The sequence below is a fragment of the Anarhichas minor genome, unplaced genomic scaffold (genome assembly GCF_050575085.1).
Source record: "Anarhichas minor isolate MPS153535 unplaced genomic scaffold, ASM5057508v1 ptg000030l, whole genome shotgun sequence".
NCBI lineage: Eukaryota > Metazoa > Chordata > Actinopteri > Perciformes > Anarhichadidae > Anarhichas > Anarhichas minor.
This window is the reverse complement of record NW_027466476.1, coordinates 6632038-6653081: the sequence shown is the minus strand read 5'-3', so window position 1 is coordinate 6653081 and position 21044 is coordinate 6632038. Positions and strand designations below refer to the sequence as shown.

Below are 21044 nucleotides of genomic sequence, written 5' to 3'. Positions count from 1 at the left end.
TCTTCTTCCTGAAAAATCCTGAATTTGCGTCAGACTACGACAGATAACGAGTGCAACAGATTAAAACGTGCGTCCCGTCAGACACCGCAAACCCCAGGACACCGCAGAAATGTCCGCATGTGAGTTTGAATCGCTGGAGAAATCTCTGGAGACCCACCTGCCAGAGACCGAGCTGTCCGAGGTGAAACGCATCTTATTCGGGAAGGAAACACAGTGAGTTGTCGCGAGAGTACTTTAACTTTAGCGAACCAGGCACTCAGACCATATTATTTTCTTTTAACATGCTTTTTCTATTCAGTTTGATTCTGGTAAATCATCATTCTACTGGACTTTGGTCACTGTTGTCTGAGCTGCAGCTTTCAAGACACAACCTTTAAACTGTGCAAAGAAAAGATTACGCAATACAATGTTTGAAACTTTAAACGTGTAGTTTCTGTGTAGATGCAGGCATCACACATTGCTCCACTTAATAATGATGTTATGAGGATTATTCCAGACTCCTATTTATGAGTCACATCTCCAATTCTACACACAAGGGAGAATAAAGCAGTGAAGCAGGAAAATACAAACTAATGCGGAAAGGAACTATTACTTTCATTATCGATTAATCTGCAGAATAATTTCTTGATTAATTTAATAACACATTTTGAAAAAATACAATTATAATATCCCAGAGCAAAATGCTAACTATTTGAGTACTATCACATTCTGTCCAATGTGGCATTTGAACAGACACTGATTTGACTTTATAAGAAGAATACACATAAACCAAGGGGGCAAATGTTTTGGCCCAAGAAACACCTAAAAAAATATGTTTGACATTGTTCAGTTCTTACAAGGGATCAATGTTAGATCATCTTCCTATCTTCTTCCTTGAGTGTCCATCCTGTGAACAGTCATGAAGAGTCTTCTCTGTCGCAGGAAGTTGGACCTCCCGACATGTGCTGTGAGCGCTGCCTCTGAGCGGGACTTTGAGCTGAAGGGTTACAGGTTTGAAGCTGCACAGGAACAACTGAGGCCGCCCAGAAGGATCCGCGTGGGCCTCATTCAGAACCGCATCGTCCTGCCCACCGATGCCCCCATCCTGGACCAGGTCAGGACTCGGGACACATGTTATCAAACAGGCCATAGACAGACAGGATGCCGTACATTTGATAGTATTTCCTCTTGAAGCCGTTGATGTAGAAGTCACTGGTGTAAACCCTCTGGTTGTCTCCTCCACAGATCAATGCCATGCACAGCCGTGTTGGTGAGATGGTTGAAGTGGCAGCCATGTGCGGTGTAAACATTGTCTGCTTCCAGGAGACCTGGAGTGAGTGCTTTCATGGGTCACAACTACACATTTCATAAAAGCCAGTAAAAAAAAAAATAAAGACTAACCTGTCGTTTGCCGTCCACAGCCATGCCCTTTGCTTTCTGCACCCGCGAGAAAGAACCATGGACGGAGTTTGCGGAGTCTGCTGAAGAAGGAAACACCACGCGCTTCTGCCAAGAGGTGAGATTGCAGATGTCTGCCACATGTGCCATGATATGCTTCGCTGCAGTGGCCTAATAAACACTGCGATTCTGTCATTAGCTGGCCAAAAAATACAACATGGTAGTCGTCTCTCCAATCCTGGAGCGAGAGGGGCTGCACAGCACTCTGTGGAACACAGCGGTGGTGATCTCCAACTCTGGAAATGTGCTGGGAAAGAGCAGGAAGAACCACATCCCCAGGATTGGAGACTTTAATGAGGTCAGTGAGGGGTTTCCGTAACTTGCACTTGTGTGAAATTAGGCAAACTGCTCTGTTCACTGTGTTTCTTTTACACCCAGTCTACATATTATATGGAGGGCGACACTGGCCACACAGTGTTCCAGACACAGTTTGGGAACATTGCTGTGAATATCTGCTACGGCCGCCATCACCCTCTCAACTGGTTCATGTACAGCATGAATGGAGCGGAGATCATCTTCAACCCCTCAGCTACTGTTGGAGCTCTCAGGTGAGGAGCAAAATGGAGTTAGCATTATTGGGAATACGCAACATGTAATTAATATTGTCAATATTAGGCTTTAGTTGTACATATTCCCTTAATTCCCCCATAAAACTAGACTTATTGCTGTTGGTATATCCCGTACTAACGTTGTCGTTGTATATCGTTTTATATACATTAAGAATAATGTATTTTTCTTTTGCCTACAGTGAGCCCATGTGGTCTATCGAGGCCAGGAATGCAGCAATAGCTAACCACTGTTTCACTTGTGCAATCAACCGTGTTGGGACGGTGAGTCGGTCTCTGTAACTGCAGTCAGTCTGTATTCACAGACGCAGGGCTTTCACACTCTAGAGCAGGGCCGTAGTCGGGTTTTAGACGTACTCAATCCTACTTGTGGCTTTTGTTTTATGGATTAAAAAGTGTTCTTTTTTCATCTGGTTTGGTTAGAAAACATTCATAATTTTCAAGCATTTAAAAAAAACAAAACTGAAAGCATTTATTCTTCAGTGATTTATTATCCTGAAGTTACAAAGCAGTAGGTTGCAAAACCTTCCACGTCCCTGAAACATGACCTCAGTATCAGTGGTAGCTTTGGCCCTCCACTCAGCAGCTGAACAGTCTCTGTTGGAAGCTTGTGTGACATTCTGTGCATTCTTGTATTTCACACAGGAACATTTCAAAAGTGAATTCACATCTGGTGATGGAAAAAAAGGTAAGAGATTGATTTCCTGGAATTGAGAAACTTTAATTTAGCTTCCTTAACATGTACATTTACATTAATAAGTGTATTCTTAAGGACAACCTAAATGTTTTGTAATGTCGCAGTCTTTATGTTATCTATATCTATACAGTGAATAGCTGTTTATTATTATGAATGAACTGAATTATTTCAGTTGCAGTGACAGACAGATCTTCTGACTTCTGCAGCTCACCATGACTTTGGACACTTCTATGGATCCAGTTACGTGGCTGCTCCTGACGGCAGCCGCAGCCCCGGTCTCTCCAGGACCCGTGACGGACTGCTAGTTGTAGAAATGGATCTCAACCTGAACAGACAAATCAGCGACAAATGGAGTTTTAAGGTAAATATAACTGGGAACAGCATTTGAGGCCTCCCTGTAGGTCTCACTTTGACCTACTTTAAAAAAGGATGTGTGTGTGTGTATTTGTTCCTGCAGTGATTGAAGGCTTGTACTTGCTTAAGTAATGTGAGCTCCATTGTGGTAAATACAATCTATTCTCCTGATGTACTGTTACTCTACCTGTGTACTGTGCTTTTCTTTGCAGATGACTGGGCGGTATTCTGAATATGCAGAGGAACTTACCAAGACTGTGAGACATGACTTCAAACCCAACATTGTGAAAGAGTAGATGATATTCCACAATAGGAGAGGTAACCCGTGTGCCTTTTAAAAAAAAAAAAAAACTGTGTCAAACAAAACTGCCATAAAGTTATTATATATTGCTAAAATAACAAATCTAAATGTGTTAATTTCCTAACTACCAATATCCATTTATTTTAGAAGATGAGCCTTTTTAATGCCAGTTTGTTTACATAATGCCACTGTTGATTTTATTTAAAAAACACAAACATAATTTTCTGTATAGTCTGGGATATGTCAATGATTAGAAATGGCATTTATTTTAATGAATTTTTCATTTTTGTGCAGTCAGATTAAAAACCTCCCACGTGTTACTTTAGAGGACTAAAACTGCAATAAAATATCAGAATCATACTGGTGTACTTTATTGATTCCCAGGGATTAGGGAAGTTGGCTAACTACCAAATATTCGTTCATTTTCTGAATTTTCAGTTTGTTAACACTATGTCACTGTTGTAAAAAATAAAACCACAAAGATGTAATTATTTCCTGCATTTTAATGTTTTTGTGCAGGAAAATAGCATGTATTTGCCCAGCAAATGTGAGAAAAATGGCTAAAGTAGTAGACTCAAATTTTGAAGCCGTAGCTCTAGATCGAAGGCCTGATGTAATCGAATGCATGATTTTATGCTTTAATGGGATCACAAATGTTTTTTTATGGGTTTGATTGGGGACATTTTTGTCATTTTTTAAAAGGTCTGAGTGTCTTTATTTTGGCTATATAGTTTATTATAGACTTATTATTGGACCTGAGGTTGAACTTCTAAAATTCAAAAAAGAAATTCACAACCATGGCAAATTCAAGGCATATGCATTATAACAGCCAGAATGATCTAAAAAAAATAATGTCCCAAAATGTCCCTAGTGAGACCCAAAATATGAAACAAACAAAGTTCAGTTCTTTTCTATTCATTGTGTTCATATTTGTCCGTCTGTCAGATTGGTTTGATTCTGTTGGTTCCATCACTTTATCACAGGAAAGTCAAACCAGTGTTCTAAATAACTGGATAACTAACTTGCCTTCATTTCATCCTTGATGATTTGACAAGGCCGATGATTTTTCTGTTGTCTTAAAACTTATCTATAGTTGTAAACAGAGAAACAAGTAAAGCGAGACCATGTAACTGCTGAACAGCGGCCGCTGCAGCCGCTTAATGCTGAGTCACAAAGTCAGTGAACTGACTCGGTTACACATTAACCGCTAACATTAGCCACTGTAAGCAAGAGGGCACAGACCATGTGAGGCAGTAGTGACTGAGTGTATTGAATTGAAGATTATTATTGCTTATGAATTTAAACATTTTAATCTGTGAGATGAACAATTTCTTGTTTTAAGAATAAAATGAGTTTCTTTGAGCTCAAATCTGCACGACTCAGACCTTTTTAAGATGAATCACACACCAACTCCTTCTCAGTGCGAGACATCCTTTATCTTTCTTAAGAGGCACCAGTAGAAAGATGTTGGGATGGGATTTAGTTAAAAGCTGCATTTCAAATTGTATTTTGTATAACCTAACCTTTTATATAACTTAAACCAGATATAATTTAAGGTGCAGGTTTCTCATTAAATACTCCAGCAAAACAAAGATGGCGCACGTGTTCAAATCCTTCTTTAATCACAACTTATAATAAATGCAGCTCTATGTTTTAATAAAAAATAACGTCTGAGGTTTAAAACGTGCCGTTTATTCTTACCGAAAAAGCACAACCAGGAAGAAATCACTTATCGGTTCAAGAACAGCAATTTCATGATTTATTTAAATAACACATAATAATAATAATAATGTCTGGTTTGGAAAGTGTAGTGCAAAAACGTACTCATAATACCAAAATGACAAAATAAAACTTAAGTGACAACGAGGAACGGTCTTCACCACTTTCAACTTAGGACACGAGTCAAAGATCCACCTTCTTGTTCTGCCGCAGTCGAAACAACGTCTCCGTCCGTCAGCATGTCGGGCTGCTCTTTCTCTATTGAAATGAATCAATCTGGTGAGTACATGTTTCAGTATGTCCACGTCCTCCTGCAGGCGGATTGAGTTCCACAGACATTATGGGGTATTGCATTGCACTAACTATCTGTGGATGATGTCACACTTTAGGGCATTAACTACCTGAGACTCTCAAAGCACAACTACTTCCTGTATTCCCTGTTGATAGACTCAGAATAAAAACGTGATGAGGTGAGTTAGGAGGATTTATCTTTTTTAAAAGGCAAGTGGAGGTGAGGCTGTTGATGAGCCTCTTCAGGACTTCAACACTGAACAGCACAAATAAATTGTTTATAATAAATGTTGTTTTAAGCCCTGAATTATGTGCACACTATTTCCAGGTACGTCTTCTTCCGTCACGATTCCCACATTTCATCCACTGTAGTTCCACAAGTCTGAAACACTCCGCTCACAGCTTGAGATTTCAATAGCTCATATTTGAGTCATTCAAATTCAACGAAGACGCAATAAAAATCCATTTGGTCTATCTGCTAATCCCCCCCCAAAAAAAGAGAATACAAAAATAAATGGAACTTAGATTTGTGAAACTCCCAGCTGTTAGTCCTGCAGTGGTCGAGTGGTGGTGGTGGCTTTACAAGAGCGGTGGATCTGCAGCAGTCATGTGAGCAGTTGGGCTTCTTAGCACCGGAGAGGAAGGCCCCGGGGGGGGGGGGGATCTGCGATAGCAGGGAGGAGCCGCTAGTCCGAGACTGTGGACCTGCAGCATCAGGTCACTACAACGATGCGCTGAGGAAGAGTGAAATCCAAACCCATCATCGCTGTCAATCAACTCTCCTTAAAGACCAGCAGGATGTCCTCGTCTGTCCCGTAGCTCCGCCGAGCCTCCTCGAAGTTACCGACGCTGGTGCAGCACACCCCTGAACACACACACACACACACACACACACACACACACACACACACACACACACACACACACACACACACACACACACACACACACACACACACACACACACACACACACACACACACACACACACACACACACACACACACGCTCCAAACTTAAGACATAACTTATTACTACAGTGGCAGTAAATAAATGTTTTCTTATTCAAATACACTTTTGCTTTGGCCATATCACTCACGGTCAGAATACGCTGGGTTGTTGTAGAAAACGCAGCCGGTGGTCCTGTTGAAGCCGCATACTACGACAAAGTGACCCTGGTACTCCGGCTTCCTGCAGAAACACTTCTGGCCTACAGGCAGGAAGCAGCAGTATTTGACAGGTGAGGAGCAGAGTTCACATGTCAAGACGACGGCATTAACCAGCACTATGGCAACGTGGCCCTGCTCCAGATGAGACTGGATTTCCTGAACCGTCACAGAGCTGTGAGGAGACATCCACAAGCACACGTCAGGTGTTAGGTTTGCTTTGTCTCAGGCAATAGCTGGTGGCTTGTACACATGAATAAAAAACCCCAGAAAACTCACCATTTGTTCACCGCCACACCTTTGCTGTCTGCGTTAAGGAAAAGCTCATTCACTCTGTCTTCTTCTGTATCAAAGTGTTTCTTATAGAAGGACTGCAAACCACACCAAAAGACAACAGAGACCCCGTCAACATACACAGAAAACTAGAAATCTGGTTCGGACAGTACTGACAGCTTAGATTGGGGCAAAGTACCTGATTCCTAAATCCCTTATCAACACCCAGAGTCTGGGTGCAAAAGCAGTGTTTGATTCCTAGATGGCACATGAGGTAGGCCAGGTCAATAGTCCACACACTCTCCGTCAGCTTGAGCTCCCAGCATGCTCTCTGAAACTCCTCATCGCTGACTGGATGGAGGTACCTGCAAGATCGGACAGTTAAGAGACTGTGGGTCAACTGTAGTGCAATGGTGTTAAACATTTCACTTTGACTATAATGTGTATGCAGAACACCTTTTGGCAGACTTCATAACATTATGCAAACATGATTCACATTATGTTTTTTTTTTTTAGAAGTTAACAACTTTGTTGTGCACTTACTTGAGGACCATCCTGGAGCAGGCTAACCCACAGTCCCAGTGGTAGAGCTGCCGAATGACAGGGACATCCAGCAAGACGGCATCCTCTGAGAAAACCCCGCAGTGTTAATCATTAGTTCGTGATTAAACAAAACTGTCAGAAAAGCAACGTTAGGCTAGCTCGGTCCGTGTGTATGAAGTGGTTGATATGGTGTCACTCACCTGTCATTCTGTTGTATTCTTTCTTACTAGCTAACTCGAGACGAGCCGGTCAGTCTTGCTCACAGCATATTTATCCAGGGTTGGGTTTCTTCATGGATGCTAACGAGCAGAAACCGGGCTGCCCAACTGCCAGTTTAAACGTTAGCTGTCAGGCTAACAGTAGGAACTGGTCAGTTGGCCGGTTAGCTGCATAAATAGCGAGGCTAGCTCCTCGACACGCGCCACTGCAGCACATACACTTATTAGTTAACTAAACAAATAAAGGGTACAAGTATGACAGTTTTTTAGGTCGGTGCCTCTTTCTAAAAAGCTGCTCTGCTTCACTTCTCTGTTGTTTGCTAGCATACTGAGAAGCTTCTTCTGTGTGGTCATGTTGTCACTTACAGTGATGCTGCCCCCGTGCGGTGCGGGGGACTCATCTTTAAAATGATAATTAAAAAAATAAATATATATATATATACCTTTTCTTTAGATTTAGACATTTAATCAGTTTTATTGAAGAATTCAAATAATTATGAAGATATCTGTTTTTTCATTATAAGTTTAACAATCACAAATTAGCCTCAGAGGGCTTTACAGTCTGTACAGCATACAGCATCCTCTGTTATTGGACCCTCGGAAAATGTTCAAGTGAGCGAGCTACTGGGTTCCGTAGCTGGTTCCCATCGACACCTGTGTTGTAAAAAGATAAATAAAAAGATTGATTGTACAACTCGCCAAAATTATTGTAAGCAGTGAGGAATGTAAAATGTGAAACTAAAGGATCGGTCACTTACTGATTCAGTGACAGCGTCCTCATTTAGATATGTGACTTTATGTCTGCTATAAAGATCTCTTTTTCTCACGCATGTCAACATAAACCAGTCAGCAACCATGGGAACCTGCAGGAAAACAAACAAATACTGTGTATTATTGCTTCTTTTTTTCTAGAAAAGTGCATTTCATTTAACGCATCACGTCAAGTGCAGGACTGAACCTGTCTACTCACCAAACTGAGGAATGACAAAGCTGCACCCAAGTTCACTATGGTTGGTACAATTCCAAATTTCCCTGCCTGCGAGATAAAAGAACACCCCAGGTGTTGTTAAAGCAGAGAGAACAGACATTAAGTCATTGCAATTTAAAGATTTAATCTGGCCTCACAGTTCCAAATACAACGACGTCAAACCGGATCCCGTATGCTTTGATTAAGGTTCTTGTTTCCTCTCCATCTTGGGTCTTGTAGTATTTTGCAAACCTAAAACCAGTGTTTGTTTTTTTTAATCCATTTTTTTCTGATGAAAAATCACAAGCGTTTGTTAAAAAATGGTTTCACCTGAAGTTGTATCCAGGAGCCACATTGTTGACAGGATGTTTGCTGTCCAGCCGGCGGAAGCTGTACTTGGGGTAACATTTCCTTGCCCACAAGTCCAGGTCACAGCTCCAGTCAATAATAATACCGACGATACCACCCTTTATAAACAACAAATACAACTTTGACACTTTAATCAGTTATATAACTGAAATCTAAGGGAGAAAAGAGATAAGAAAGTGTGGAGGGGAATCATATTAAATTGTGTGCATGTACCTTTACAGCCATGTCTTCAAATTCCTCTCCAGCCTCTGAAACAATGTGTTTGAGGCGGAATATGGGGCAGTCAGGGTCTGTTGCACGATTGAATTCACACCTCTTCAGGTATGAGGAGTTAACATGTGACAGTATGTTTCTTCTGAGGCAGGAAGAAAGATGTATATTTGATATAATGGCACACAATAAAACAGAACATTGGCATATTCTACATTGATAAGAGCCTTTCTGTTACACTCAGAAACACTGACTTGTGGAAGTTGAACTTCGGGTATGTTATGCTGTTTTTGATCAACACAGTGAAGTTCTCTGCTGCAGCCAGCAGTGCATGTCTGTGGGACACAACATGTCAAGCCATATCTACATTATACTTCTTACTTGTGAATACTATAACATCGAATATATTCTTACTCGGGCAGCGTAGTGTCTATTTCAAGAGGGCACCATGAGAGCACTTCACAGGTCTGGACAGTCGTGGAATAGTTCTCACACAGCCCTGTCCGTATACCTGAGTGGGAAATCAATGTCAGGTGGTTTTTGCTGTGTGGTATCACATAATTAATAGCTGATGTATTAACACTTATTAATGGGCCTACCATTGCCTCGGGGATCACTGTATCCCTCGATACAGTCACAGTCATCCACACAAGTAGAAGATAGGTTTGGAAGCTGGAGGAGAAATCACCACCGTTAACCTGTCGCCTGATGATGCACCACGGAACGCCACAGGAAGTCTTTCTACCTGTGGCCATCAAACTGTTTAACTCCTCCCCCTTCTTCTGCAGGAAGGACAGCTAAAAAATCTTACACCTACAACAATAATAACCACATCATGTGCAATATTATTTTTCATTAATCTATGTGAGAAATAACTTTCTACTACTTTTTCAATATCATTGACAATATTTCTCTCATTATCATGCTCAATATTATATATATTTTTTCCTATTTTAGTTATTTAGCAATCCTTATTGCTATTGTGTTCTATTTTACAATGGTGTCAGTATTATTTTTTTTACACTTAATAATTGTTATTATATTGTTTGTTTTTGTTTATATTTTTATTCTAATGTTTTTTGCTCTTCTTCTGTTATAATCTTTATGAAAGTGGCACAAGAATTTCCTTCGGGATTGATAAAGTTCTATTTTATCTTATCTGATTTAATCCTGTTAGTATGAGACAAGGTGCACATCTGCATCAGGATGTCTATGTGGTAAAGTTATTAAGCAGGTTGGAGTTTATGTGAGTTGAACAACAACAATGAATCTAAATAATATGCATTGTGCCCATCATAGCCCTGACCTTAGCTTTTTGGGCTTTTATAAAACATACCATCATTAATGCTTTACCATTGCCTGTTTATTAAATTTTTCCATCCAATGCGATAAATATCTGGTTACCAAAGTCATCAGGATTTATAGTCTAGGCACCATGAATTTGTACAGCAATCCATCCAATTATTGTTGAGATATTGCCATCTCTAGAGCCACGCCGCTAGCCAAACATTTGCTGGTTCCACCTTTCCAAAAGTGAGGATTACATAATCTAAACTAATCCAACTAAAATGTGTTTGGGTTTTGCATATGGAAACTTGTGATGGAAACTTGTTCTGGCACATTAGGCTAAATTATCAATCGATTTGTTTGACATATTAATCAATAATGAAAGTAATCAGTTGCATCCCTAAAAGATACACTCGTGTTGGTGACTCACCTCAGGACAACGTGACTGAGTTTGATGGGGGGTAATAACCATATTGGTTAAAACAAAGAATGAATTATCGCCCTGTTAGACAGAAGTGAAGCACAAACGTCACAAGGCAGTTAAATAGTTTTACTCCCAGTCAAACTGTGTGGATCAGTTTAGCACATTTCCCAGACGATATACATGGAGGATGAGTTGGAATGGAACGCGTGTGAGATGAAATGTCTGGTTAAATACCTGAGACGGGATAACATAATCCGCCACGTCCCAAAACCGGGGGTCCATGTCAGATGTGTTGGTGAAGGCAAAACCTTTCACTTTGGTGGTGACGCTACTGACGACAGAGTCTGTCTCCTGGTAGGCCTTCTGCACCACACACACATACCTGCGGACGTAGAGCAACACCAGGCAGCTCACTACAACAGCACTTCAAGACTAGATTAGCTTTATGTCCACATGCCCCCCCCCCCCCCGCATCATTTGTTACTTACCCCACCACATACAGCACCACCAGAAACTGGATGAACCTGAAGACAAATCCTACCCATAGGTTTGGAATAACCAGTGTTTTTGGTGTTTCATAATCAAACATGTAATGCAGACAGCTCTGGAAGCCGCCTGCAGTCTTGCTCATGGCTGCTGCACCACACACCAGTGAAGGACTACTGAGCAATAATGATGAGAGAACGTAGCTTATTCAAATCATTGTATTCAAATACATTTTTTGGCATCAGCACGTTTTACATGTAGTGGACATATAGTCGGTTTAAACAAAACACATACAGTGAAGGCTGGACAAAAGCACTTTCCACATCTTCTGCCCGTACTTAAAAAGGGTGAGTGAGAGGTGTTTTTTATATAAGATATATATAAACATGCCAAACTCACAGATTGTTGAAACCACCTATAACTCTATAGTTAACTAATGCATGCACTTACTACAGTACACGTGATACTTTGTTCATTCTCAGTATTCAACACAGTAACACATGTGAAGCGAAAGGAGTCACTCTGTTGTGTATTACCATTTATTGAGTAGATAACATGTAATAAGGCTGGGGTCAAATAAAAAAATAATTATCTGACACGTGCAATTATATTATTTCATTTTGCGAAAGGTGAATCGGTCAGTTTAACATGCAAAGGTGCACTGCTGTGTTACTCCTCTTTAGTAATCTCTTCGCCGGTCTCAAGATACTCGGAGGACCAACTGCAGCAAACACAATGAACCGTTGTTAAACTCACCTCACATTTACATTTACAGTTTGTGATATAAGATGAATGAAGGAGAAAGGTCGAGAACACCAGTTGTTCCTCCTTCTGTGAGAGGATTTAATGCTTTTCTCTGTTTTATATCAATGTTCACTGAATATTTGGGGGTTTTGGACTGTTGGTGAAACAAAACAAGATATTTGAAGACGTCACCTTTCACTCTGAGAAACTGAATATCTTTGTTTTCTGATATTTTAGAAGAAGAAAATAATCAATAATGAAAGTAATTGTTAGTTAACTTACAGCCAAACCTCTTGTTTCAAATGTAGGACTTTGTAAACAGTTTTTAAATAAGTGCTGTATCAGTACATTTACTGTTTGTTTACATTTCTATATTATATTTATTGCAAATCTTTTTTATTTACATTAAATACATTTTATTTAAAATGAAATAATTAGTGTTGTTCTGTACATAGTCTGAAACTACAACATGTCCTCTCTGTTTACACTGAGCTCTCTCTTTAGAACAGGTTGTGTGGTTGTATCAGGTCATTGTGGTCAATGTTGAAAATCTTCCTTCTTTATCACAATATTGTATTTATTTACAGATATTTTGTTTCAATGTGATAAAACACATTAAAACTTAAATTTTGCATAATCCAGTGAACTAAATACTAAAAAGTTAGACATTTCTATCCGATTATTTAAGTTTTATTTTTCATATGCATATGTAAATATTTCCTGTTATTTCATGTGCTCGTGTATTTTAAGAGGAAATGTTTTGCAAAAATAAAAGACTTTAAAGTATTTCTCACTGTCTTGGAAAAATACATTGTCATTTAATTTAACACTTTGGTTGTATAACACATGATGTGACGTGGTGATTATTTCCTGTAACAAGTTAAACTGAATCATGAAATGTTGTGTTTTAAAACATTTCTCTAGTCAGAAAATGTTGCAATGTCAATGCATTTTATTATGTTGATTTTGTTTTACACTTTAAAATAAATATTTTTTCACAAGTAACAATTCTCAGGCACTTGTGGAAAGTTGCTGTAAAATCTGATAATCAACAAAACATCACCATCTGCTGTTAATGAAATCAAATATCAGGATAGAAAGTGAAACTTAAAGCTGGTTTCTACGTTGCTGAACGGAGCCGAGAGACGCCATTACAGGGTGGAGTATCTCTACTATAAACATTAAATCAGAAGGATTGTAATCTGTAATTTAAAGAGACACAGATTCGGTGAGTCTTGCTGTTTAAAGATATTCACATATCAGAGCAAATGGCTGAGAAAACAGCTCTTTTTGAAGGTTTCCTGAACTGCCCTGTTTGTTCAGAGATGTTCAGAGATCCTGTGTCTCTGAGCTGCAACCACAGCTTCTGTTCAAGCTGCCTGCAACTATTCTGGAAACAAGCTGAAAACAAAAACTGTCCCATTTGTAAAAGAAGATCCTCAAATGACAGACCTCGGGGGAATTTTGCACTGAAGGGACTGGCTGACTCGTTTGCTGAGAGACTGAAAACTGGATCATCTGAGACAGAAAAAGGAGAGAAGAAGGTGGAGGTGGTGTGTAGTAAACATGGAGAAGAGACTCAACTGTTCTGTGAGGACGAGCAGAAAGCTGTGTGTTCTGTCTGTGAGTTTTCTCTCCACCAGAGTCACAAGGTGGTTCCTCTAGAACAAGCAGTCAGTGACCTGAAGGACCAGCTGAGATCTGACTTAGAGTCTCTGCAGGACAAGAGGGACAAACACAAGCAAGTGGAGAAAACATACAATGAAATGATTGAACTCTCCAAGAAGCAGCTGTTGTCCACAGAGAGGCAGATCACAGCAGAGTTCAACAAGCTCCACCAGTTCCTGAAAGAGGAAGAGGAGTCCAGACTGGCAGCTCTGAGGGAGGAAGAGGAGCAGAAGGGGAAGACTATCAGCAGAGAGATGAAGATGATTCAGGAGCAGATCTCCTCTCTGTCAGACAGCATCTCTGCTGTTGAAGAAGACCTGCAGAAACACAACGTGTCATTCCTCAGCAGTTATAAACCCACTCAGACCAGAGCCAGAGCCAGAGTCCAGAGCTCACTGTCAGATCCACAGCTGGTCTCAGGAGCGCTGATAGATGTGGCCAAACACCTGGGCAACCTGTCCTTCAGAGTCTGGGAGAAGATGAAGGACAAGGTCCACTTCAGTCCTGTCATTCTGGACCCAAACACTGCAAACCACTGGCTCTATCTGTCTGATGATCTGACCAGTGTGAGACGTGGAGACACATTCCAGAAGCTTCCTGACAATCCAGAGAGAAACACAGAGTTTGTCATTGTTCTGGGCTCTGAGGGCTTCAGCTCAGGGAAACACAGCTGGGAGGTGGAGGTGGGAGACCATCCTGAGTGGACTTTAGGTTTGATTAAAGAGTCAGTTGACAGGAAGGGAGAGTTACATGTTTCACCAAAATATGGAGTCTGGTGTTTACGTCATCGAAGTGGAAATTACACTAATGGATCTGGTCAGACTGTCAGAGTGAAGAAGAGTCTCCAGAGGATCAGAGTCCAGCTGGACTATGACAGGGGGGACGTGTCCTTCTACGACCCTGAAGACATGACTCACATCTACACTCACAGAGACACTTTCACTGAGAAACTCTTCCCATTCTTCAATATTGAAGAAGCTGGTGATGCTAAAACTGCTGATATCAAAATCTGTCAAACTGATATTTCTCTGTGATGTTTAGGGAGGGTGGTGAGGTCTCAGTGAATTATCAGGATTTTTATAATGGAGGTGTTTCTTTGTTAATAACAGACAATTCCAGTTAGTTCTTTAATTTGATAGTACATTAAGAAAATGTAGAGTTAAAGAAACATAAGATTTGAGTAAACATGTGTTTTTTATGTAAATATGCTGAAAGAACTGGGACCAGTAGATTTCATGTGATCATTTTATTTTCACATTTATCTACAGATTTGTTTTTAATCTTAAGGATGAGCAACAACCTTAACAAAAAAATGCTAAATAAAAAAAAAAAAATGTTCAAATGTGAGAAGATGTGTAGATTGTTTTCTTTATAAATAATGTTTTACAACTAATCATTGTTTATATTAGTAATATGGATGAGTAAATTGCATGTTTTCTACCTGGTCAGCAAATATTGTGGTCAAAAACATGAATGAGTGACTTCTATCAATACAAAGCTGTGCTGCAGTTTGATGTGTTTGCAAACACAGAAACTGATTCACTTTTCTATTTCAATGATCATTTTTATTGATAACACCGTAACACATTTTCTTGAAGTCATAGAAACACGTGTAGCACGTAAGAGAACAGAGCAATAATCCAAAGAATCAGAGAACTAGAGGATTAATATTATCATACAGAAGAAACCCAAAGAGACAAAAAGAGACAAAGGGAAACTAGAAAGAGCCAACTGCAGAGAAATGATTGAATAAGGTCGGAAACAGAGGGAATGGGAGAAAGAGAGGAAGACCAAGAGAAGACAACTCAGTGTTGTCAGTGCAACGTAGTCACTGTCTGGAGAAAGAAGATGGCGGAGGTTCAGAGTGAACACAGTGGCTCCAGTTGATCTCAGTCATGCTTCATCTGACTAAACAGCTGAGGGGAAGGCAGCAGAGCTCTCAGTGACCTCCAGACACCAGAGGACTGTTATTGTAGTTTATATGTAGGGCTGCACAATGAATCATCTTCTATCATCATGTCAGCTTTGATCATTCATACACAATCAGGATTTATCAGTCGTTATGACAGTAAATCTGCATATTTCCCTCTTTTTCAACAGTACAGTCACTTTACGCACAAGTAGCCCAAGGGAAGACAATATCCAGCCTCTTTTCAATTCTTTAAGTTGTCAGTGGAAGCATCAGTGATGTTGTGACTTGGACTGGAACACAGAGGAGCATTTGTGACTTTATATGTGGAGGCTGTTCACGTTATGTTCACTTGTATTTCTTCATCATTTATGGAAGTTTTCTGACACTGCATAATAACTGACCGTCCACTCACATAAGATTCAAAGTGTATACAGCGTTGTGTGCATCGTGAGCTCCGTCAAAGACCTCAGGACATTTTGACTGCAAACAAACCACTCATCCTGTCTCTGGACTTACTCCTCCACCTCACAGTCCTGCAGGATGAGCTCTGCTTTCTGGCTGCTGCGTCTCAGGATGGTGGAGACGGCCCTGCAGTCCTCAGCAGTCAGCCTGAGAGTCTCCTTCAGATCCAACTCAACACAGGAGGAGCAGGACAGATCCAGCCTGTGCTGCACGGTCCTGAGCAGGTGGACTGCTGCCCCCTGCTGGGCGTCAGAGGCAGCACAGCTGTGGACAAACCTCAGCAGCAGTTTCCTGTCAACACTGGAGGAAAAATACATCTAAAAATCGCTATGTTTCCTGACAACTTGTACTCTTATTGTTGTAGTTTTCTCCTTCTTTTCTATCAGTCACAACAACATAGAGCCCATTAATAGATAAGATCTGGGAACATGGTGACGTCACTGATAAGCCTTCTGATTGATCGAGACACACAAGCGGTCGGTTGGAAACAAAGCTTCAGGTTTCGAAGAATCAGTTTTAATTTCTTAACACACATTGACTTCCATGAACACAGGACAGATACAATGTCACTTTGGTCCAATAGTACCTCAGATATAAAGTCTGTATAAAAGAACCATTTCAGCTCATATAGACACTTTGGCATCCTGTTCGTCACGGGTGTAGCTTGCCTTCAATAAAATAGTTTTTCAACCCGCCCTCTTTCAAGTTTCCTTTAGTTATGAAGTCCATGATAACACAGGTAAGAAAGAAAGGCTACAGTAGACTGTATATAGATATATATATACACACACGTGGATATTTTTCATTGGACAACATAGACGCAAAGACATGTTAATTCATCAATAAAACTCATGAAGTCCAGTCAATATGTTTCGTGTTTCAGTGCTGAATGTTCAAGTACGATATGAAGGCATCTACATAAAATCTAGAAAATAAAATTAAATTAAGCTACAGTGAAACGTAGACCAGGAAAACGTCTTCTGTTTACATTCTCCAGTTAAACCCATCCCGATGAGGCTGACATTATTGGAAACCAGCCATCATGTTCGCTCATCTGCCGCTCTTTGACAATGCAAATAACCGGCTCTCTGCTGAGTATAAACTGTGTCCGCTTCTTGAACTGCTAAATGTACGATAACAATGTTCCATCTGAAGGAAAGTCTGCGTCACGGCCATTTAAACTGATGCCATTCAACATACATTACATTACAGTCATTTAGCAGACGCTTTTATCCAAAGCGACTTACAATTCAGATTCTATCACACCGTAGGCACAGCTACGGGAGCAATTTTGGGGTTAAGTGTCTTGCTCAAGGACACATCAACATGTGACCCGGGGCCGGGGGATCGAACCGCCGATCCTCTGATTGAAGGACGGCCCTGCTCTCCACTTAGCCACAGCCGCCTAACATAGCTGCTAAAAAAGGTCCACAGATTTCATTTGTCCAAAATCAAAGTCGAGCCCCCCGTCGTGCAGGTTGCCCTCGTTTGCGTTGTCGAAGCTGTTCTTCCCGTGGATCTGTTTGAGGTGCTTGCGGAGAACTGGTTTGTGAGCGAAAACCATGTCGCAGTAGTTGCAGCGGTGCGGCTTATCCCCACTGTGCAGGTTTAGGTGATCCAGCAAAGAACACTTTTGGGTGAAGGTCTTGCCACAGATCTTACACTGGAAGGGCTTGATGCCGGCATGGACACGCATATGCCGGTGCAGGTTGCCCTTCTGCGTGAAGGTCTTGCCGCACAGCAGGCACATAAACAGCTTGTGCATCTTGAGGTGGTTGGCGTAGTTTTCCAGCTGGCGGAAGACCCGGGCGCACTTGGGGCACTGGTGGTACCACTGGAGGGGCTTGTCGTAGTTCCTCTGGTGCACACTGTGCTTCTCTGCATGAGGGGGACCGGCTACGCCGGGCGGAACCGCCATCTCACTGCCACGACTGTCCACAGTGGAGTTGATGAGAGAGTGCTGGGGCTCAGGAGAGTGGAGTGTAGGGGGAGCAGGACTGGTGAGGAGGTTACCAGTGATGGAGCTCTCTGCTACATCAGACACAGACTCCACTTTTACTATAGTGATGTCACTCTCCACCACACCCTGCTTTGGACGTTTGGCTAAGGTCTGAAGAGGGGACGTAGGCTGTATGATCACGTCATCGTCGTCTTGGCTGCCATCGTCCGCGTCACTGCCGTCGTCCACATCGCTGCCGTCGTCGCCATTGTTGTCGTCCCCAGCCTGCATCACCTCCTCCTCATCCTGATGAGAAGTCCGAACCTCAGAGCGCTCTTGCTCTCTCTGGGCCTGGGAGGTTAAACCCTCTTTCTTCTCCCTCTTCATACCCACATCCACCTCCAGCTTGCGTGCAGACTGGGGTTTGATGAACTTGCTGAGAGCTTGAGTGCACTGCTCCACAATGTGGCCCATTTGGAGGAAGCTGGCCACTGTCAGGTAATTCACGAGCTCCAGCTCAGGAAACTCCAGCTGACCCGTGTAGCAGGACAGCAGCAGCTGCCGGCCCACCTCCGCCCCCTGGATCATGGAGATCTGGACCTCCCTGGAGTCCTGCTGAAGGATGAACTGGTCCCTCAAGAAAGAGGAGCCGGCCGCAAACACTACCTTGTGACCAGGGACCTCCAGCTGGTTGATGCGCACACTGACATCACAGAAGCGTTTCTGGTGTCGTAAGAGGTTCATCTTCTGCAGCATGGAATCCCCAAATGTGGAGAAGCGGAACTGCAGGATCACTTGGTTCTGGGCCATAGTGAGCTGAGGGCCAGCGGCAGCAGCGCACCTGTTGAGGACAAATACAGACTGTGTTATCTCTCCTGGACAGCACAACATAGACTGTATAGTGCGAGTACTTCAGATGGCAGGTAGGATGGCTAATTAAGTTACCACCACCTGAGTCAATAACAATCATCATGATCTTCATCAAAACAGGCGCGTGCTGCCCTCGTGGATAAGGTGAGACTGAGATCCACACTTTGGTTGAGTGAGCGTGTCTGTTTCATGAGCTAGCTAACGTTAGCTCGTCAGTTGGGCGTTCATCCTCTCAAACACATGGTAAGCACATTGGTGACGTGATGCTAACTGGTTTACCTGCTAGCATCACTGACGAGCAGCGTGTCAGCGACACCATGGACGCTACTGTTAAATGATTGCCTTCCTTTAAGGGGAAATAGGTCACGTTAGCCTGGGGTTTAACGATACTCTTTAGGCTGCAGCGAGACAATCAGGTAATCTTGTATAAAGTGACTCTCCATGCCTAACGTTAGTTAATAGCTAGCGTTGTATGTAAACATCAATCACAAATCGACCGCATATTTCCCTTTGGCCTACTCCACACTTGAGCTGACATCTCAAGCTGTCTGGTAACATGCAACACTGATGACTAGCTGTCTTTATTACAAAGTTGTTACTTTAACGGGCACAGTAATGCGTGTTTTGTACCTGTTAACCCTTCGTAAACAAGCCCGTTAGAGGTGGGTCTTCATCAGCAGGAGTCTGTCGGACCGTCAGGGGAAATGAAGCGCTGTCCCGGATGTAAAACCTATTTAAAGGGCCAGTACAGCCGTACGGGCTCACCTCTCTCATGCTCATCCTCACCTCTAATCCTCACTCTTCACCTCTCATCCTCACCTCTCATCCTCATCCTCACCTCTCATCCTCACCTCTCATCCTCACTCTTCACCTCTCATCTTCACCTCTCGTCCTCACCTCTCATCCTCATCCTCACCTCTCATCCTCACCTCTCATCCTCACCTCTCATTTTCACTTCTCATCCTCATTCTCACTTCTCATCCTCATTCTCACCTCTCATCCTCACCTCTCATCCTCACTGTTCACCTCTCATCCTCACCTCTCATACTCACACTTCACCTCTCATCCTCATCCTCACCTCTCATCCTCACTCTTCACCTCTCATCCTCACTCTTCACCTCTCATCCTTATCCTCACCTCTCGTCCTCATCCTCACCTCTCATCCTCACCCTCACCTCTCATCCTCACCTCTCGTCCTCATCCTCACCTCTCATCCTCATCCTCATCTCTCATCCTCATCCTCACTTTGTCAAGCTGAACACACATGGGCCGTCCTCTTTGTTTACCTTTTTTTTTAAACTTCTCCATACTTCCACTGGTAACCTCGTGTTTATTGTCACATTGCTATGGATTGTGGGTAATTTCCTTGGGCAAAGTCTGCAGAAGTGCTGACTTACGAAAAGGGTTCATAAAGGGCTCGAAAAGTCTGCAAGAGAGCCCTCAAACACTGGATGATTTGACAGTGGGATAGCCCTAAACCCTCACCTTCCAGATACAAATAAGCCAAATATAATAACCTAATAATACAATGTTAACATCAGTAAACATATTAAGATAAACACAATGATCAATCGTGATTTCAGTGTCATCATTAACCCCTATGTTTTCTTAATGAAAATATGTTTTTCTTTTATATGATGTATCCTCTCCTACAAGGTAAGGAAGTCTATATATAAGAGAGAGGTGCCAAATCCAGTTATTACAGTAGACTATTCCCAAAATGAGTCTATATTCCCAGGGCTGTCCCAAGAGTGATGTGTCTAAAGATGATACAAGATGAGAAAGAATCAAATCACCTCTTTAGAGCTCAAAAAAGTCTTCTAATTAAACAAGGTGGGAGAGAAATATCCCTCTTTTGTTAAAGATGTGAAAAGGTCACAAATTCAAATAGGCTGGACACCACTGGCTTAATACATAACTTCACGAGACATGGCATTGTGTTTGAATGCATACATTATTAGGGGTCTATATAGTCTCTTCAACTCTACTGAAGCACATAGCTCAGTTATAAAGTCTTGGTTTTGTAATCTATTCCTTATTCCTGTAGACTCTGATCATGGGAGTGTGTCAGAAGGTTTCTCAAACAGTGAAGTCACAAATGGTCTGCTTTACAAAGTGGATTGCTTCATTCCAAGTACACA

General features: G+C 41.8%; 5 protein-coding genes across 5 annotated transcripts; 2 read left to right on the top strand and 3 right to left on the bottom strand.

Annotated features, from left to right (window-relative positions):
• upb1 (ureidopropionase, beta) lies at positions 1 to 3713 on the top strand. Its single transcript, XM_076104616.1, has 10 exons — positions 1 to 213; positions 922 to 1093; positions 1225 to 1312; positions 1401 to 1495; positions 1577 to 1735; positions 1816 to 1985; positions 2186 to 2267; positions 2649 to 2691; positions 2907 to 3061; positions 3267 to 3713. Exons 1-10 carry the CDS (start codon positions 110 to 112, stop codon positions 3348 to 3350), a joined length of 1152 nt encoding a protein of 383 aa, XP_075960731.1. The 5' UTR covers positions 1 to 109; the 3' UTR covers positions 3351 to 3713.
• Positions 3714 to 4951: 1238 nt separating this feature from the next.
• gucd1 (guanylyl cyclase domain containing 1) lies at positions 4952 to 7905 on the bottom strand. The gene is made up of 6 exons (XM_076104617.1): positions 7548 to 7905; positions 7348 to 7432; positions 7004 to 7169; positions 6811 to 6902; positions 6465 to 6706; positions 4952 to 6230 (listed from the first exon to the last, which is right to left on the bottom strand). The coding sequence occupies exons 1-6, from the start codon at positions 7552 to 7554 to the stop codon at positions 6139 to 6141; spliced, it is 684 nt and encodes a 227-aa protein (XP_075960732.1). The 5' UTR covers positions 7555 to 7905; the 3' UTR covers positions 4952 to 6138.
• Positions 7906 to 8133: 228 nt separating this feature from the next.
• Positions 8134 to 11453, bottom strand: p2rx4b (purinergic receptor P2X, ligand-gated ion channel, 4b). The gene is made up of 12 exons (XM_076104694.1): positions 11311 to 11453; positions 11057 to 11204; positions 10829 to 10900; positions 9711 to 9783; positions 9526 to 9622; positions 9366 to 9446; positions 9115 to 9256; positions 8863 to 8999; positions 8691 to 8784; positions 8536 to 8601; positions 8324 to 8428; positions 8134 to 8219 (listed from the first exon to the last, which is right to left on the bottom strand). The coding sequence occupies exons 1-12, from the start codon at positions 11451 to 11453 to the stop codon at positions 8187 to 8189; spliced, it is 1191 nt and encodes a 396-aa protein (XP_075960809.1). The 3' UTR covers positions 8134 to 8186.
• Positions 11454 to 13293: 1840 nt separating this feature from the next.
• LOC142964530 (nuclear factor 7, brain-like) lies at positions 13294 to 16249 on the top strand. Its single transcript, XM_076104889.1, has one exon. The coding sequence runs from the start codon at positions 13321 to 13323 to the stop codon at positions 14752 to 14754; it is 1434 nt and encodes a 477-aa protein (XP_075961004.1). The 5' UTR covers positions 13294 to 13320; the 3' UTR covers positions 14755 to 16249.
• A 339-nt stretch (positions 16250 to 16588) lies between these two features.
• Positions 16589 to 20932, bottom strand: zbtb26 (zinc finger and BTB domain containing 26). The gene is made up of 2 exons (XM_076104888.1): positions 19534 to 20932; positions 16589 to 18874 (listed from the first exon to the last, which is right to left on the bottom strand). The coding sequence occupies exon 2, from the start codon at positions 18841 to 18843 to the stop codon at positions 17512 to 17514; it is 1332 nt and encodes a 443-aa protein (XP_075961003.1). The 5' UTR covers positions 18844 to 18874; positions 19534 to 20932; the 3' UTR covers positions 16589 to 17511.
• Between the last annotated feature and the right edge of the window lie 112 nt (positions 20933 to 21044).

Excerpts from the sequence above, each read along its gene's own strand:
- upb1 (XM_076104616.1), top strand. The coding sequence starts at position 110 with ATGTCCGCATGTGAGTTTGAATCGCTGGAGAAATCTCTGGAGACCCAC. Across the intron at positions 2,268-2,648 it reads CAATCAACCGTGTTGGGACG|GAACATTTCAAAAGTGAATT; the intron begins GTGAGTCGGTCT and ends TATTTCACACAG. Across the intron at positions 3,062-3,266 it reads GCGACAAATGGAGTTTTAAG|ATGACTGGGCGGTATTCTGA; the intron begins GTAAATATAACT and ends TTTTCTTTGCAG.
- gucd1 (XM_076104617.1), bottom strand. Across the intron at positions 6,903-7,003 it reads ATAAGGGATTTAGGAATCAG|TCCTTCTATAAGAAACACTT; the intron begins GTACTTTGCCCC and ends TGTGGTTTGCAG. Across the intron at positions 6,231-6,464 it reads CAACCCAGCGTATTCTGACC|GGGTGTGCTGCACCAGCGTC; the intron begins GTGAGTGATATG and ends GTGTGTGTTCAG.
- p2rx4b (XM_076104694.1), bottom strand. The coding sequence starts at position 11,453 with ATGAGCAAGACTGCAGGCGGCTTCCAGAGCTGTCTGCATTACATGTTT. Across the intron at positions 8,602-8,690 it reads ACGTCGTTGTATTTGGAACT|GCAGGGAAATTTGGAATTGT; the intron begins GTGAGGCCAGAT and ends TTTATCTCGCAG. Across the intron at positions 8,429-8,535 it reads CTTTGTCATTCCTCAGTTTG|GTTCCCATGGTTGCTGACTG; the intron begins GTGAGTAGACAG and ends GTTTTCCTGCAG.
- LOC142964530 (XM_076104889.1), top strand. The coding sequence starts at position 13,321 with ATGGCTGAGAAAACAGCTCTTTTTGAAGGTTTCCTGAACTGCCCTGTT.
- zbtb26 (XM_076104888.1), bottom strand. The coding sequence starts at position 18,843 with ATGGCCCAGAACCAAGTGATCCTGCAGTTCCGCTTCTCCACATTTGGG.